The sequence below is a fragment of the Anopheles nili genome, chromosome 3 (genome assembly GCF_943737925.1).
Source record: "Anopheles nili chromosome 3, idAnoNiliSN_F5_01, whole genome shotgun sequence".
NCBI lineage: Eukaryota > Metazoa > Arthropoda > Insecta > Diptera > Culicidae > Anopheles > Anopheles nili.
In genome coordinates, this window is record NC_071292.1 from 53,571,354 (window position 1) to 53,586,506 (window position 15,153).

The 15,153-nt window shown below is 47.3% G+C and overlaps 1 protein-coding gene across 1 annotated transcript; it reads left to right on the forward strand.

Moving 5' to 3' along the window:
* The first annotated feature begins 11,803 nt into the window (after positions 1-11,803).
* LOC128726975 (histone deacetylase HDAC1) lies at positions 11,804-15,088 on the forward strand. Its single transcript, XM_053820829.1, has 5 exons — positions 11,804-11,846; positions 12,337-12,449; positions 12,541-12,658; positions 12,732-13,856; positions 13,937-15,088. Exons 1-5 carry the CDS (start codon positions 11,804-11,806, stop codon positions 14,011-14,013), a joined length of 1,476 nt encoding a protein of 491 aa, XP_053676804.1. The 3' UTR covers positions 14,014-15,088.
* Positions 15,089-15,153: the final 65 nt, after the last annotated feature.

A 15,153-nucleotide genomic window follows, 5' to 3' on the forward strand; every position in this document is an offset into this window, starting at 1 on the left:
AAGGAACAATCCTGGAGCTGGAGTCAACATTCCGGCAGGCTTCCTGACTTCGCACACCGTCACTAAAACCCTACACCCTACACGCTTTCATCCTCATTACCACGTTCGCAGTGGAACGAGAGGTATCACGGTTGGAAGAACTGAAACAGATTTGCACCAAAGGCGAAAGACGCGACCGAGCACACACAGCAACGTTTGGTTGAGGAAGTACAATAAAACACGAACGACAGGCAGGCAAAGATCCTCACCATACCGCACTTGCAGGGAAGATTTGTTCACCCTGCAGCGAAATCCTGCTTCCATTCACTCAGAAACGGGCCCACCACGCCCTTCGGCGGTGTGCTTTGCAATGCAGATTTTTGCGCACTCAAACGCGAAAAGACCAGTGCTCGAAGGCTCGCCTGGGGAGAAGGCAGACGTGAATTTTACGGCCTTCCACCGTGTGGCACGCACGCCGAGGCTTTATGTACCGAGCGAGCGAGCTCGCGTTCTACACAGGGTAGCTGGGATTACTTTAAGCGAAAAAGTTATTAGAAATGATGCTCTTGCGCCGGTGGGACGGTGGGATAATGCCGAGGTGTTCCATTAGCACACTGAGGGAAGAGCGTACCCGATTGTCCTTGGCCAAAGGCGATGTGGAGCGGTGGATACGCGACCCGGAAGAACGATACCGAGGGCAAGTTCAAGAATACGCAGGACTTCCGCACACAGCCATGCAACGGAAGGATAATCGAGGGCAGCGCGAAAGGAAAATTCTTCCCACACTATTACCACCACGCGGGACCGTTGCTGGCTCAAACGACGGAAAGGCCCTTTGAAAAGCCGGCCAAGCGGCATTATGGGCAACGAATAAAGGCAAAAAAAAGTCCACACCATTCTCTCTTGGCCCTATGGCCTTCTCCGGGTGCACCGAGAGAAATGCACGTGGGTGCAGCTGTTTTTTTTCTCCTGCTTTATCCAGGACATCGAGCGGTGCACTGGCCTTTACCCTTTCGTTTCGTGCTCAAAGCTACACTTTTCACCACAAGACCGGAAGATCGCACAACAAATGGTGGTAATAATCAAATACATCGCACACAGCTCTGCGCGAAAGGGCTGCACATTCGAATCGAGCCAAGGGAACATACGAGACCAGGAACGCTCGTAATGAGGAACCGCTTTCGGTACGCCAAAGGACGTCCCCGTTGCCAAGGGGATCCGCGTTCCGTTTCCAGGATCGCCGGCAGACGGCATTCGAAACCCCTTTTCCATAAAGGAGGTGGTACCGAACGTTGGCAGCGCATTCATTCGCCCACCGGCAGGGCAGCATCTGGGGCGAGCCAGCGCAAAATGTGGGCGGCAAAAGTTCCACGGCGGCAGACGCAAACAAATCATGAGTGTCAACCCGTGCTGATGTTGCGCATTATCGTTTGTTTATGTCGCTCGCTTGGTAGGAAAGGAGGGCTCGAGTTGTGTGCGAATGCAAGCACGGGCGAAAAGTGTACGGACGGAAATTTAAGCGTAAGGAAACATATTGAAACAATCACGGGGTTAGCAGTAAAAATGGTTGGCGTATTTATCCTGCGGTGTAAGGGGAGTACATTGTACGCTTCATGGGTTACCTCTGACAATGTTGCTCGGGAAATAGTTAATTGAAGCAACAAATCACATGAGCTTCATCTTCGAGAAGCCACTGGGAAGGAAACAGCTAACAAGTGAAGTAAGGATGTTTTTGGAAAGGAAAAAAAAATAGTCACAAAAGAAAAAAAACCTCAACAAACTTCATACTTTTCGTTTCATTTACAGCAACTGCATAATTTACTGCTCGCATGCAGCATTCATCTACAGCAGCTCATTCAGACCGCTTCAGCATCCTCCAAGGATCCAAGGATACACATTCCCCTGTCGTAAATGTGGCAGCTTCATTTGTGCTACTCACCCAAAACTCTCATTATAAGTCTCGCAACCCGCAACCGAACTAAGCGCGACAACCTCGCAGACGTTCCGCCCAACACAAAGCAACGCAGAGCCAATTTCGGGGCAGTTCTCTTTTTATGCCCGCTTCCTTTCAACCCAGACACGGAAGATGCGGGACGTGCGAAATTTCCTACCAGACGGCGACCCGACGGCTAAATTGTAGCGCTGCACTTTCCGGTCGTTGCTACCGTTGCACTTTTTAGATGACGTCGAGCGAGAGAGTGAGTGTGTGTGTGTGTGAGAGAGAGAGAGGGGGGGAGGATTTCGCCATCCCAGTTCCGGACTGTTACCGGGCGATGCAGCTCGTTCGTACTCTGAGAATGGACGTACACGTTGTTCAGCCAGCGACACACAATCGTGCCCTAAAAGCTCGCTAAAAGAACCGATCGTGGACGACAGACAACACACAGAAAAAAAAAGACCCGCCACGACAATCTACGGGAAGTTGTGTGGGAGTGAAAGGGTTTTTTTGTTGCTTCAATTTAGCGCCGTCCACACCACGCTAGCCAGGATGCCGCCAGGATGCGAGAATGCGAGTGGAGAAGGGTTTTGCAAACACGTCCACGATTGTGCTGTGGTTTTCATGCGGCAAGGAGCTGCGTACTTTCACGCCAAACCCCTCCCGCTTCCGGTGTGATGTTATTCCTGACTAGTTTCATTTTTATTAGCACACCACACCGCCGAAGTGAAAGTGTATTTTACAGCCCGCTTACGGTGCACACCTCCACCGCGTATATGGACGATCAATTTCGTTTTGGCAACGGTCAACAAACTCTTTTACATTTGGCGGCTGTCTGGGCGTGAGGGCTGACTTCATTGGACCTCCTGGATCGCAGCTTCGGAAGGGATTTCAACAGGATGCACGTGAAACGGGACGCGGAAAGGTTTCGCATAAAACAGATTAATAACAGCTCACGCCGGGTGAAGCAATAAAAAAATATAAAGGAGAGCACACAATCGCCTGCTGTCAACGGATGGAAATAAAGATACATTTGTAACGTGGCAAACCCACGGCTCAGTCGGGCTCGTGATTAAATATGCGAGCGAAAACTGCATCCAACAAAAGTCGGACACCAAAGTAAATCAACGTCAAATGCCACCTACCTAAAAAAGTGAACACAGCACAAAAGTGGGCTTTGCCCAAGATGTCCCCATTCTTTCCGTGTTATTGGCACGCTTGGCACGGGATTGCTCTCATTGCGTTATTCGGCAGTTATTTCCCAACACTCGACATTTATGTTTATTTTTGTGCGAGTGTGAGAGGTAAAATGGCCGACAAAATCCGCCCTTGACTATGCACCATTAAAAAGCTGTCCAACGCGCCCTTTTGCGTCACGCTAGAAACAATACAAACGAAACATGGCCCATGAGCTGCTCGGAACGGAAACCGATACTCTCATTTCACACGTTTTAGTAAACACCGAATGAAAACACTCTCCTCCACCCGCTGGTAGCTGACCGCAAGCCACCCCACCGGGTAGCGCTTAATCGACTTTGATCATCCGACAAATTGATTTCGGGAAATCAGCAACCATCGGAGCCACCGCGAAAAAGCCAGTACAGTGGGGGTAGAAAAAGAACGGTTGGTAGCATAAAAAAAAACCACGACCCGCCAACAACACGCGGGCAGGATTCCTTTCAGATGTCATCGGTTCGTTTAATTTGGGTGGCCCGTGTGATCGGGGTGAAATTGGATACCCATTTTTTTGTGCTGCCTCCTCTTCGGTTGCTAAATCCGCTTCCTCGGCAAGAAATCACCACTCATACACACGCATCTGATTTGATGCTTTTTTTGCTGCCCCACCGAATGGAGCACAATTCGTTCGATCATGGAAACGCGCGAAGACGGTGGAAAACAAGAACGCGAGACTCGGTCAACCGAGACGCGACCTAAGCGCGAGGAGGACCAACTTTGAGGTGGGTCGAAGGAAAGAAACCAAAAAGAAGATGGGGAAACAAAAACAAAAAGGCGAGAAAATCTAAAACCGGTCAGTGATCAGCTGCTGCATACGAGCGATCACGCGGCTCTCGAGACGAAAACGGCCCCCAGGGCGATGGAGAGCAGAAGTAGAAAGAGAGAGAAGAAGAAAAAGAAACACAACAATCGTGAACAGAAAGGCAGCATTGGCGGGGGAACGGTTGAATGGAACCTGAACACCATCCACCACATGCTACCCCCTACAAAGACCAGCTCCGACTGCAGGCTATGTTGGAAGCAATGGTCGGTGTGTGGTGTCTTCAACCAAAAAACTCCCCCTGAGCTGTGTCTTTGGCCGAAGCGAGAGAAAAAGGGGCATTTGGTTGAAACGTTACTTTGAAGTGTCATTGCTTCTTTGATGCTCGCGCGGTTTCGTTTCCTGCGATGAGTTGTGGAACGAAGCAAAACAATAACAAAGATAAGAGCGCTACAAGCCACGAAAAACGACCACGAAAAATGAAATCAAACGCACACAACACACACGCGCGCGCATGGCTACACGTGCCGTGTGCCGTCTGAGCATAAGACGCGCGAAGACGACCCTTTGGCCCAACATAACTGATGCGTGGTGGTGGTACCATCACCAGGCGATAGAAGATCGCCTTTAGATGTATGCTGCCATGCTACCATGCTGCCTTGGAGGTCGAAAAAGAATGAATCCAGCTGCTATCGGTCGATCGCCCGTTTGTTTGGGAGCGGAAAAACACCACCCCCAAAAAAGAATAGTACACTTTCATCTCCAGCCGATGCAGTTTTCCAACTGTTCTCAATGCCCTTTAGGGTTATTTTTTCTCACCCACCACAGCATTTTGATGCTGGTTCGAGAGACCTTGAACGGCGGCGGATGACAAAAACCCATCGCGGTGGAGAAAAGAAAAAAAGATTTCCCTTTTCGAACTTATCACCATCGCACCATCGACACGATTTTCACCTTCAGATTGAGCCGGTGACGAAAACGAGGGATCGTTTTTGAACATTTTTTTCCAGGCCCCTTCGCATCATGAACGCCCTTTCCGTCGCGTTTAACGTGACGATGAAATTACGGTACGCAATCTGTTCGCGATACAATCTATGGGACCGCGCGTTGAACGAGGAAACGTTTTCATCACTCACTCAGCCGAGCCGGCGTCCCGCGAGGATTTACGGCGATAACTTTCATTCTTTGTGAGTTTCTTTTTCACGCCCGCTTGCTTGCATTTTTGTTTCTTTTCGGGTGAGCACCTTCTGCTGATGGTAAAGCCCCGCGAGCGGCCAGTGTTAGTGCTTAGCTTGTGTTTTTGTTAACACCAGCTCGAGCAAAGCCCTTGGAGGCTTGCGAGCGCGTCTTGCTCTGTGGTCGCGCAGCATGCCGATAAAGGGCCGCCAAGGAAAAAAGGGGCCAGTAGCAGCTGCCACCGATCCACGCCCGTGTTCCAGCCTGTGCTAGACAGCGTGACATCATCTGCAGGCAGCATACTCTGTCGGGTTTTTAATGTTTGCCGAACACCGAACGAGGTATATGCTATTGCTAGCGCGAGATGAGTGAGCTTGGGAAGAAGACGGTCTCTGTCAAACACACCTCTTTTTTTTGGTGAGGTTGTGAGCGATTCCACAACCATGTGGTGTTGAGAAAATTTGTCATCAAAGCCGAACCACGCAGTCACGCATGCTGCGTGGTAGGGATGTTCTGGATAGAAATGTCGCGGTCTGGTTGTGATGTTTTGATACGAATTCCATGCCACGGGTGTTGGCTCAGCTTGTTGAATTCCTGTAGCTCCCAACCTGAGTAAAGGAGGAACAACAAATAACACAACACCCGCGCAGAGGACTGGGTTGAGACATCCACCGATGCTCTTGAGATCAACCTACTTCAACAACGAGCCGTTCGGTTTTGGCAGTTGATAGGTGAAATTCTATTTTCCTCACGTCCTCTCGGGGGTCATTTGCCGGGGCACTATTGACCACTCAGCTGCACGCACGCATCAGTGACACAAAATCGTACCCATCAACATTTAGACGTCACTCCAACAAACAGAAGAAAAAAAACCAACAACATCGTTCCCCAAAAAACTTCACCAAACTCTTGCAGTTCCTCGAGAGCCCGGGGGATAGGGAAATGATTCAGGGAAAACTTCCACACGCGACGCCAACACAACGCTGCTTTCCCTGCCAGCCAAGAGGAGAAAGAGCAGACCTAGGAGTTGGACCTAAAGCCAGGGGGAAGGCGAAAACGCATGCGTGGGCAATGGAACGGCGAGTGGGAGAGCCATTCGTTGGGGCATTCCACACCTCTCGGGGCAACGAAGCTCCAATTCCGGATCCGCACATCAACGAAAAGGGGGTTCTCCTGTGCAAGGGGTGTGGTAGGGTTGAAGGGATAGAAAGGGTGCATTCCTGCGTGAGAAATTCGGACATCGAACCAGTTGAGCGATGGAGCAAATGAGGCGAACTATTGATAAGGTTTCTACGAATCTGGCGGGTATTACCAACTTTCCATCAAATGTTAGTTGATCATGATTTTTTATTGATCTAATATCAGCTAATCAAACTTTTGCCGCACCTCCGAAAAGTGGCAAAACTAGCCACGTGTTAGATAGATAGAACTGCGTTCTGAGAAAATGGAAATGTTTGATGACGTCAAATTTCGAACGTTGATTTTTTGCTATGGAAGCCTTTTGAGCATATATTGCTTATCAGCGGAAGAGCAATTGTTGCTTTACGTTCGCCTACCAAATGTGGGTACAATTTTTGTAACCAATAATCGGAGGCTCGAATGGTTACTTATTTGGAAAGAAACATATTTAAACGTAAAAGCAAGACAGTTTGTTACAAAATAAAGCTAGATTAGATAGTTTTTTTTTTACCTTTCCCGCAGTGTTGACCTCGGTGTAGTAATCCAACGTCGAGGAAGTTCACTACAGACTTTTATTTGCAAATTTGTTTTCCGTCATGCTGTGATTTCTCTTCCAATACGCACACGAAATGAAACCACTCGACGTCTGATAACTTCGTTTCACTACCAGCGCGTAGTATTTCTTCGGCTAATTACACTTTATACGCACTTCACTTTAGCATTATTGATTTTCATTTTTGCACAAACACTTTTTTTCTAAAATAAACGGAAGGGCAACATTCGTAAACTATGGTTGAAGCTTAAATTATGCTGCACTCACAACGCCACGATTAAAAGACCCTTCTACGGTTCGGGATGCATCTCTGGACCGTCTTGTCTTCGTCAGGAAATTCCGTAAGGAATAACATTAACATGGAAACATTTTCTTCTTTCAACATACCGGGAACTAGCGAATGAAAATTCCTCAAAACGCAACTACTAAACTGCAGGCGCCCTTGCCTCAGCAGACGTGAAAAATTGAAAATTCTTCGAACCAAAACCCACCATCGGACGCCTGGACTGCTGAAGCGAGACGCCAAAGGACATGCAAGTTGGCGATTTAGGGAAATAAACACAAATTGCTTCTCGCATTTCCTGCACATTTTCTTCCGTCAATGTCTACCGATGGGGCTGGTATTTTTCGCCTGATGGATTCGTCCGCCACCTTCCACCCCCGCACACGGTTGATTTCCACGCAAAAAATACGGTTGCTACTTGTTTCAATTTTCCGTTTCGCACAGGCACACACATACCACCCCCAGTGCCGCGTGTTGTAGGGACCCCGGAGCCTTAAGCTCCATCGTGTGTGGCGCGTTGTTTCCTGTTTTTGTTCCTTGTTCGCACGCGACCCAAAGGAAGAAGACAGAAAACCAGGATTCAACACCAACACGCCCGAAGCGATCGCAATACGCCACCAACACACACTCCGATGCTTCCGGTTGCCTTTCGGTTTCCAGCAAGGATATACTTTTACTCTCCCGCACAACATCCTCTCTCGCTGTCGCTCTTTCTTTCTGACTCTCGTTTTAGTCCTTTTTCCTTCTGCGATCAGAAACAGCAGCTCACCACAAAATCATGCAATGCCCGGTCCGTTGTGCGTGTGTGTGTATGTGCGGGTGTTGTTTAGCTCCAGCGCTTCCGGAAAGCTTTCCCAACGTTTTCTCCCTTTTTCTCAGACATTCCCTCTCGATAACAAATGCGCCGATGAAAATTTCCCGAATCATTATCTCTCGCCCTCGCCTCCAGCGTGGTTCTGGTGGGTTTCCGTTCGTCCTGTTTCATCTGCTCCTGAAAGGACTCTCTTTTGGCATGGTAAGCATGTATGCGTTCATGGTGACACAACGCGTATACCCTCGCGCACTGGCGGATATTTGTGTGCGTTCGGATAACGTTCTACACGGGCTTAATGTTGCAATTTAGAACGTATAATTTGTCCATTCGGTTTTGCATAAACTTTGCGTACAGCATGGAACTAGTAAACGCGCTTATATTCTTCCCATAAGTTCGCTTAATGTTTTCCCGTAATGATTTGTAACCGTAGTTGAAGAAGTACCGCGCCTCTGCCTTCTTCGCTAGTTGATAGAATTCTCCCAAAACCCCACTCGGGGAGGCCCGCCTGCTTAGATTCACCAACACGAATGAACACGCCAGCCGCCCTTTTCGGTTTGTTCGCTTGCCCCAATCAATTGGCCCCCGTGCGTACGTACGTACGTACACAAAAACGCACAACGGACACACGCACCAACGCACGCGCACAGTCGCAAACGCACCCCCAGGGGGTTGGTGCTGGTAAATGCCGGTGCAACGAGATTTGACGGGGCCCAAATCGGGCGTCCAACCAAGCCCCCCTGAGGGAGTAAAAAAAGAAGGAAAAAAAACACAACAACCGTTTGCCGTGTCTAAAACAAAATGAGCTGCGACGGTGCAGCTACACATCGGAAAATAACAACGGCAGGCAGACGGCACAAGAGGCAATCGAGAAGGTTGAGGAAGCGTTTGGCCCGGCCACGGGGGCTTGAAGTGAGCTGAGAAATGCGTCGAGCATAAATAGCTTAATAGGAAATTACCCGCACCACGAAGCGAAATAATTCCACGCTGTACCGGTTTGGCGTTCATGAACAACTACCTTCTCGTCAGGGCGAGCATAAGTAGCCTATTTCGGAGCATATATGGGGCGGCATAAAAGCGATTTTTGGGTAATGAAACCAATTGAGGCACTAAAACAATGAATCAACTGTTCAGGTAGCTTCCCGATAGTAGAAAACGCTGTAATGCGTAAAATATTTGAATGATTTCTTTTCTCCAAGCGTACTACCGTTCAAATTCAGTTCCTAGGACTGATGGGTTTGTCTCGATATGCACACGTACGGGGCCTTTCCATTCGCCATCGGCAGTAGTGTGTTTTTTCGTTGCTTTTCCGTACCGTTTTCCACTCCCTTATCAACCGAGGCCCATCAACCTTCGGGCGGCGGCTACCAACGGCAACCGGGGGCGCTATTGTATTCCTTTTTTGGCACTTCTGTTGCGGTTCCGGAACCTCGGAGACCCAGGCCATTTGTTTTGCCCCACGCCTAAAGGCCATCGAGCAGATCCTTCAACACTGCTGACGGAAAACGCACACACTCGCTCTTGTGTATTGCGCGGAGAGCGCGACCACAGGAAAAACATGGTGCCTACTGCGTTAGGTCCTTCATCCTGCAGTAATTACTTTTGCTATCCGTAATCTTGTTGCATTTCTTGCCTCACAGCGAACAAATGTGAACCTTCGCTGGGCTCTAGGATTCTATTGTTTCAATTGTTGACTACGAACTCACACATCCAATCCTCAAACGGTGTACGGACGCACATTCACGCACCAGTGGCCGTCTTTTCCACGCACTCACAAAGAGTAAAAGAGTCCTAGACGGGAGCGCGCGCACACACACACGCAAGAGTCCTTTTGACAGAGTTTGATGTTGGTTGGTTGCTACGGTTGCGAGGTGATATGCGCGCACACAACACCAACTCGCACGACGCATACACACGCGAAAGGAAGTGAAAATTGAACTATCAAAGTAGGAGCCTGCTTCAAGCGGAACATTTTCCAATGGGAAATTCAATGTTTTTCTCAAAGTGTGCTTAAAAAATGGGATAATTTTCATGCGCCGGTGATTGTCAGAAATATCCTTATTTGGTCGCTGGGGTTCATTATGATTATCCCTTGCATCCCAGGGCGCTATTTCTATTCATTTACTTCAAGTCAGCTGCATCACTGGCTCCGTTCCGTCCCTGGCCCTTCTATCGTAGAAGTTAGATTTAAACCTCGATAAAACCCCACTCGGTAAATTACGCTTTTCCGGCCTAACGTTGAAATCGCGCTTGATGGAGAGGCACTACTGAATGGCGAATTGTATTAGGCGGCAAGGGTTTCGATTGCATGTACGTATCCTAAGTCGTATGGCGACACCCGGTCACTTGCACAATTTAGAGGACTTTTTCAATCCTCAATCTCATGTGTATAGCGGAGAGTAGACATGCTTTTAGAGGGCCACAAAATACAATTGCCGAATCACTTATTACCTCAGCAGGAACACGCTAGGGCCATATCACTGTTCACCATGTTATGCTACGAATTCGGTGACCTCCGCACTGTTACTAAAAAAGGATTTACTTTCATTGAACACTGCTCATCTAACGGTTGTTTTCACTGTGAGCGCTTTTGCGGGACAAGACACTAGACGCAGGTACGCTCGCCATGCGGGATCGATTCGACAGTAAGGCAAAATTAAAGCACACCGAAACAAGACAAAAAAAAACGTCCACTCGCGATCATCCACTCCGCAGACAAGGAAACAACCGGTACCAAAGCAGATTAGTATTCAAATCGTCAACACTAACCGTTTGATTATTTGTTCTATTTGTTTAGAGTGCATGTCACGTTCGATCCGAAAATATACTATTATGATGGAAATACGTACGTTTGCCACATGGTATTACCGATCTTCACTCACAACTGTCTTGCATTAGAAGGAACAATAGAGCGAACGCGAAGCACGGACCGAGCCAACGGAAACTACGTCCACTCGCGAGCAGCTTTATCGAAGAAATGATACTTATGGGTGGGATTTGACAATACCGTGACAGAGGGAAGCGTTTCCAACTATGTGCCCAAAAAACAATTAGAACGCTTTGAATTTTGCCTTCATATGGAATATATCTGAACAAATTACAATAAAATATTCAATCGGAAGATGCCCTCAATCAATACTGAATTTAATAAAGAAGATACAAGAACGAATAAACTTGATCACCGTATTTAAAAAAACTCTTAAGATGATCAGACAAAACGATCGAAAGCAAGGAAACTTTCCATTTCTAGGTCGTAAAAAAATAAACAACATTTTCAAACTGCAACGTTGATCATTTGAAATAATAAAAGCATTAAAAATGCACATGTAGGTGGCTTAAAAAATCCAACATAATATCAATAAAAGGTCTTATCTATAGATATAGATGTATAGCACAGTTTTAGCACTCGGTGATCTAAAACTAGTTTCATGCTAAAGAAAGCGTTATTTTGGTCTAAAAGATGAAAATTGGTCTAAAACATTGACATAACGTCACAAAATACAGCAAACCCGAAGCGTGCGGATGTGCGTCGTCCGTGCTCGCGGTTAGTGTTTTGTTCAAATATCCTGTTTGAGCGCGAATAGTGAATTTAGGCTAGTATGAGCTAGGACACTGTTTGCTAAAAATAATTCCGTTGTGAGCTTTCGAATTCATCACGTGCACTCTCGTGTGTTGCGAAAACACGCCCGTTTATTTGTGACAGTGCACTTTACCGGTGTAACATCCCAACTGCTTGTGTTCATTTTCTCATTTTTATCATCAATACCTCAAATTCGCTACTGCTTATTTGAGGATTATCAAGTTCCGAAGAAAATTTTATCGTTCCTGTACTAGCATCTTTATCCTTTAGTGCAACAAAGTTTAAGGCATCTTCGAAGTAAAGGTCCAAAATGCAGTCACATAGCAAAAAACGCGTTTGCTATTACTACGACAGTGAGTAATGAGATTCATTTAACCATGCTACCTTACTAATATGCGGTATTTTCCACACACGGTGTCTAACCAGTTACTTCCCATCGTGGTGTAAATCATTTTCAAAATTTATGATCACTGACGCCTAGCGCGACTTCCACACGCGCAACCGTACTATAAACAGCCAGATGCTTCGTGAAACATTTGTTATCTCTGTCTAGCTTGGGTCGGAGAACCTTGAGAGTGAGCGAGCAAGCTATATCTACATTATTTTCGAACAATGAAATGTACGGTCGCTTGCGTTTTGCCTCGCTTCAATGTGACTGGCTTGGTGGGGTTAGCTTGACAGGAAATACGGTCGACATTTTGAAGACGGTGCTAGGCGACATTGGTCATAAATTTCAGAAACTGAAATACAAGCATCACGCCGAAATTTCAATTCATTTATCGTTTCGCAATCGAATTTCCTACTGAGCCTGACAATGGATTGCTATTTCTTTCCTCCTATAAGGCGATATCGGCAACTATTATTATGGCCAGGGCCATCCTATGAAGCCGCACCGCATACGCATGACGCACAATCTGCTGCTTAACTACGGCCTATACCGGAAGATGGAAATTTATGTATGAAGCGTTCCGAAGCATTACAACGGCCGCAGCTGCAATGCCATTGAACAATCAGCAAATAATTGTAATATCTTCCGGTGTTTTCTAGCGGCCACACAAAGCCACCGCCGACGAAATGACAAAGTTCCACTCGGACGACTATATCCGATTTTTGCGATCGATCCGTCCGGACAACATGTCTGAGTACAACAAGCACATGCAGCGATGTGAGTTATTCCGGGCAATGTGAGCCACTACTTTTTAGATTGGCATTAGTTGACCGTTGCTCTCTCCTTCCAGTCAATGTCGGCGAAGATTGTCCCGTATTCGACGGACTGTACGAATTTTGCCAACTTTCGGCCGGCGGATCGGTAGCGGCCGCGGTCAAACTCAACAAACAAGCGTCGGAAATTTGCATCAACTGGGGTGGTGGGTTGCATCACGCAAAGAAATCAGAAGCTTCCGGCTTTTGCTACGTGAATGACATTGTGCTTGGCATCCTGGAGTTGCTCAAGTACCATCAGCGAGTTCTGTACATCGACATTGACGTGCACCACGGGGACGGAGTAGAGGAAGCGTTCTACACGACCGATCGCGTTATGACGGTTAGCTTCCACAAGTACGGCGAATACTTCCCGGGTACAGGTGATTTGCGTGACATCGGTGCCGGCAGGGGAAAGTACTACGCCGTGAACATCCCGCTGCGTGACGGTATGGATGATGAATCGTACGATTCGATTTTCGTTCCGATCATCTCGAAGGTGATGGAAACGTTCCAACCCTCTGCCGTGGTGCTGCAGTGTGGCGCTGACTCGCTGACAGGAGATCGCTTGGGATGCTTCAATCTAACCGTCAAGGGTCACGGAAAATGCGTGGAATTTGTCAAGAAGTACAATTTGCCGTTCCTGATGGTGGGCGGTGGCGGATACACGATCCGCAACGTGTCCCGTTGCTGGACATACGAAACCTCCGTTGCCCTGGGGGTGGAGATTGCGAATGAGCTACCATACAACGATTACTTCGAGTATTTCGGACCGGACTTCAAGCTGCACATTAGCCCAAGCAACATGTCCAATCAGAACACGACTGAGTACCTCGAGAAGATCAAGAACCGCCTATTCGAGAACTTACGCATGTTGCCACATGCGCCGGGCGTCCAGGTGCAGCCGATTCCGGAGGATGCAGTAAACGACGAGTCGGACGACGAAGACAAGGTGGACAAGGACGAGCGACTACCGCAGCAGGACAAGGATAAGCGGATAGCTCCTGATAATGAATTCTCCGACTCGGAGGATGAAGGAGAGGGCGGTCGTCGGGATAACCGTTCGTTCAAGGGTCAATCAGGCCAGCAGCAGTCTCGTAAGCGGCCGCGTATTGAGAAGGACGGAAAGGCGGAAGACGCTAAGGACGAAAAGGAAGCAAAAAGTAAGCATTCACCATCGTTGCATCATTTTCTGTACATGTGTCTAACGATCCATTGTGTGGTTGTTATACTTTTTTTTCAGTGGATACCAGTGGCGATAAGGAGGAAACCAAAGCTGCTGAGGAACCTGCAAAGAAGGAAACGACGGGTGTTGCATGATCCACGCTTTCATCGTTTCGAAAGCAACCTCAATCGTAACTAAGCTTCATCTCCATTGCGAAATGAGCGGTTCATGTTAGGGCAAAAGTCAAATTTTCGTTCCATTCTTTAGAGTACAAGGGGCAGTTGGTGTTTGTTTGAGTGTTTTGTAAACGGAAAGCAACCCAATGGATTGCGATTTTACTTATCAGCAAAACTTTTTATTTGCTTTTATGCTTCCAAGCTGACCTACGACTGATCTAGGTAACAGAGGAAGCCTGGCGGAAGGGACTATAGAGAATGAAGTATAACAGTGCCGAATTCTACTGATCTCAGGAAGGATGATATAAATACAAACACACCTACACACGCCCCGGGAATCTTTCACAGACAAGCGGGAATACTTTGCAAATTCAACTACTTAGATTCAACTAAAATAGGACCTATAAGAATCAAAAGACCGGCATTAGGTGTAATAAAAAGGGGAAATTAGGGCAACAGACAGAAAGAAGTTCGTGTATAAGCTGCAAATGATCACTAGAATTATGCGTCTTATTAACCTTTGACAATTTCCACACAATTTGTTTTACGCATACTTTCTCGGTTCATTCATTATCCAAGTCAAGCTGACCACATGCCTTTCAAGACTGTATAATGTGGTATCACTAGGTATGGTAGCACGAAAAGCGGCAGAAGAAAGTTTTATTATTTTTTAACCAGTCGGTCTAAAGAAATGCATTTTGAGGTCTTGTAGGGCAGAGAAACGTAGTAGGCCGTTCAAGATGTCCTCCAGGACTACGCGAGGCAATCATTCTACACGATGGAATGAGAGCGATGTACGGACCGATAATTGAAAATAGATTGTAAAATAGGCGAACAAAATTGCACGTATCATATGGTGAAATGACCGCGGTCGCGCCAACCCATGGAATTAAGAAACACTAGGGGATAAAACAAACTAGCCTAGGGTAAAGCTAACCATATATCAATTCGTCGAGCGCGCGCACGCCCATGTGCGAACTTGAAACTACAAACCATACGAGATCAGAGCTCTTAGTTGTTGGGTGCAAATTACTAAGTATTACCAAGTAAATACACACGCGATTTGCGAAATATCCGATTGAATTATTTGTCTACGTGTCATCCATATTCGAAGATGCA

Excerpts from the sequence above, each read along its gene's own strand:
- LOC128726975 (XM_053820829.1), top strand. The coding sequence starts at position 11,804 with ATGCAGTCACATAGCAAAAAACGCGTTTGCTATTACTACGACA. Across the intron at positions 11,847-12,336 it reads CGTTTGCTATTACTACGACA|GCGATATCGGCAACTATTAT; the intron begins GTGAGTAATGAG and ends TCCTCCTATAAG. Across the intron at positions 12,659-12,731 it reads CAACAAGCACATGCAGCGAT|TCAATGTCGGCGAAGATTGT; the intron begins GTGAGTTATTCC and ends CTCTCCTTCCAG.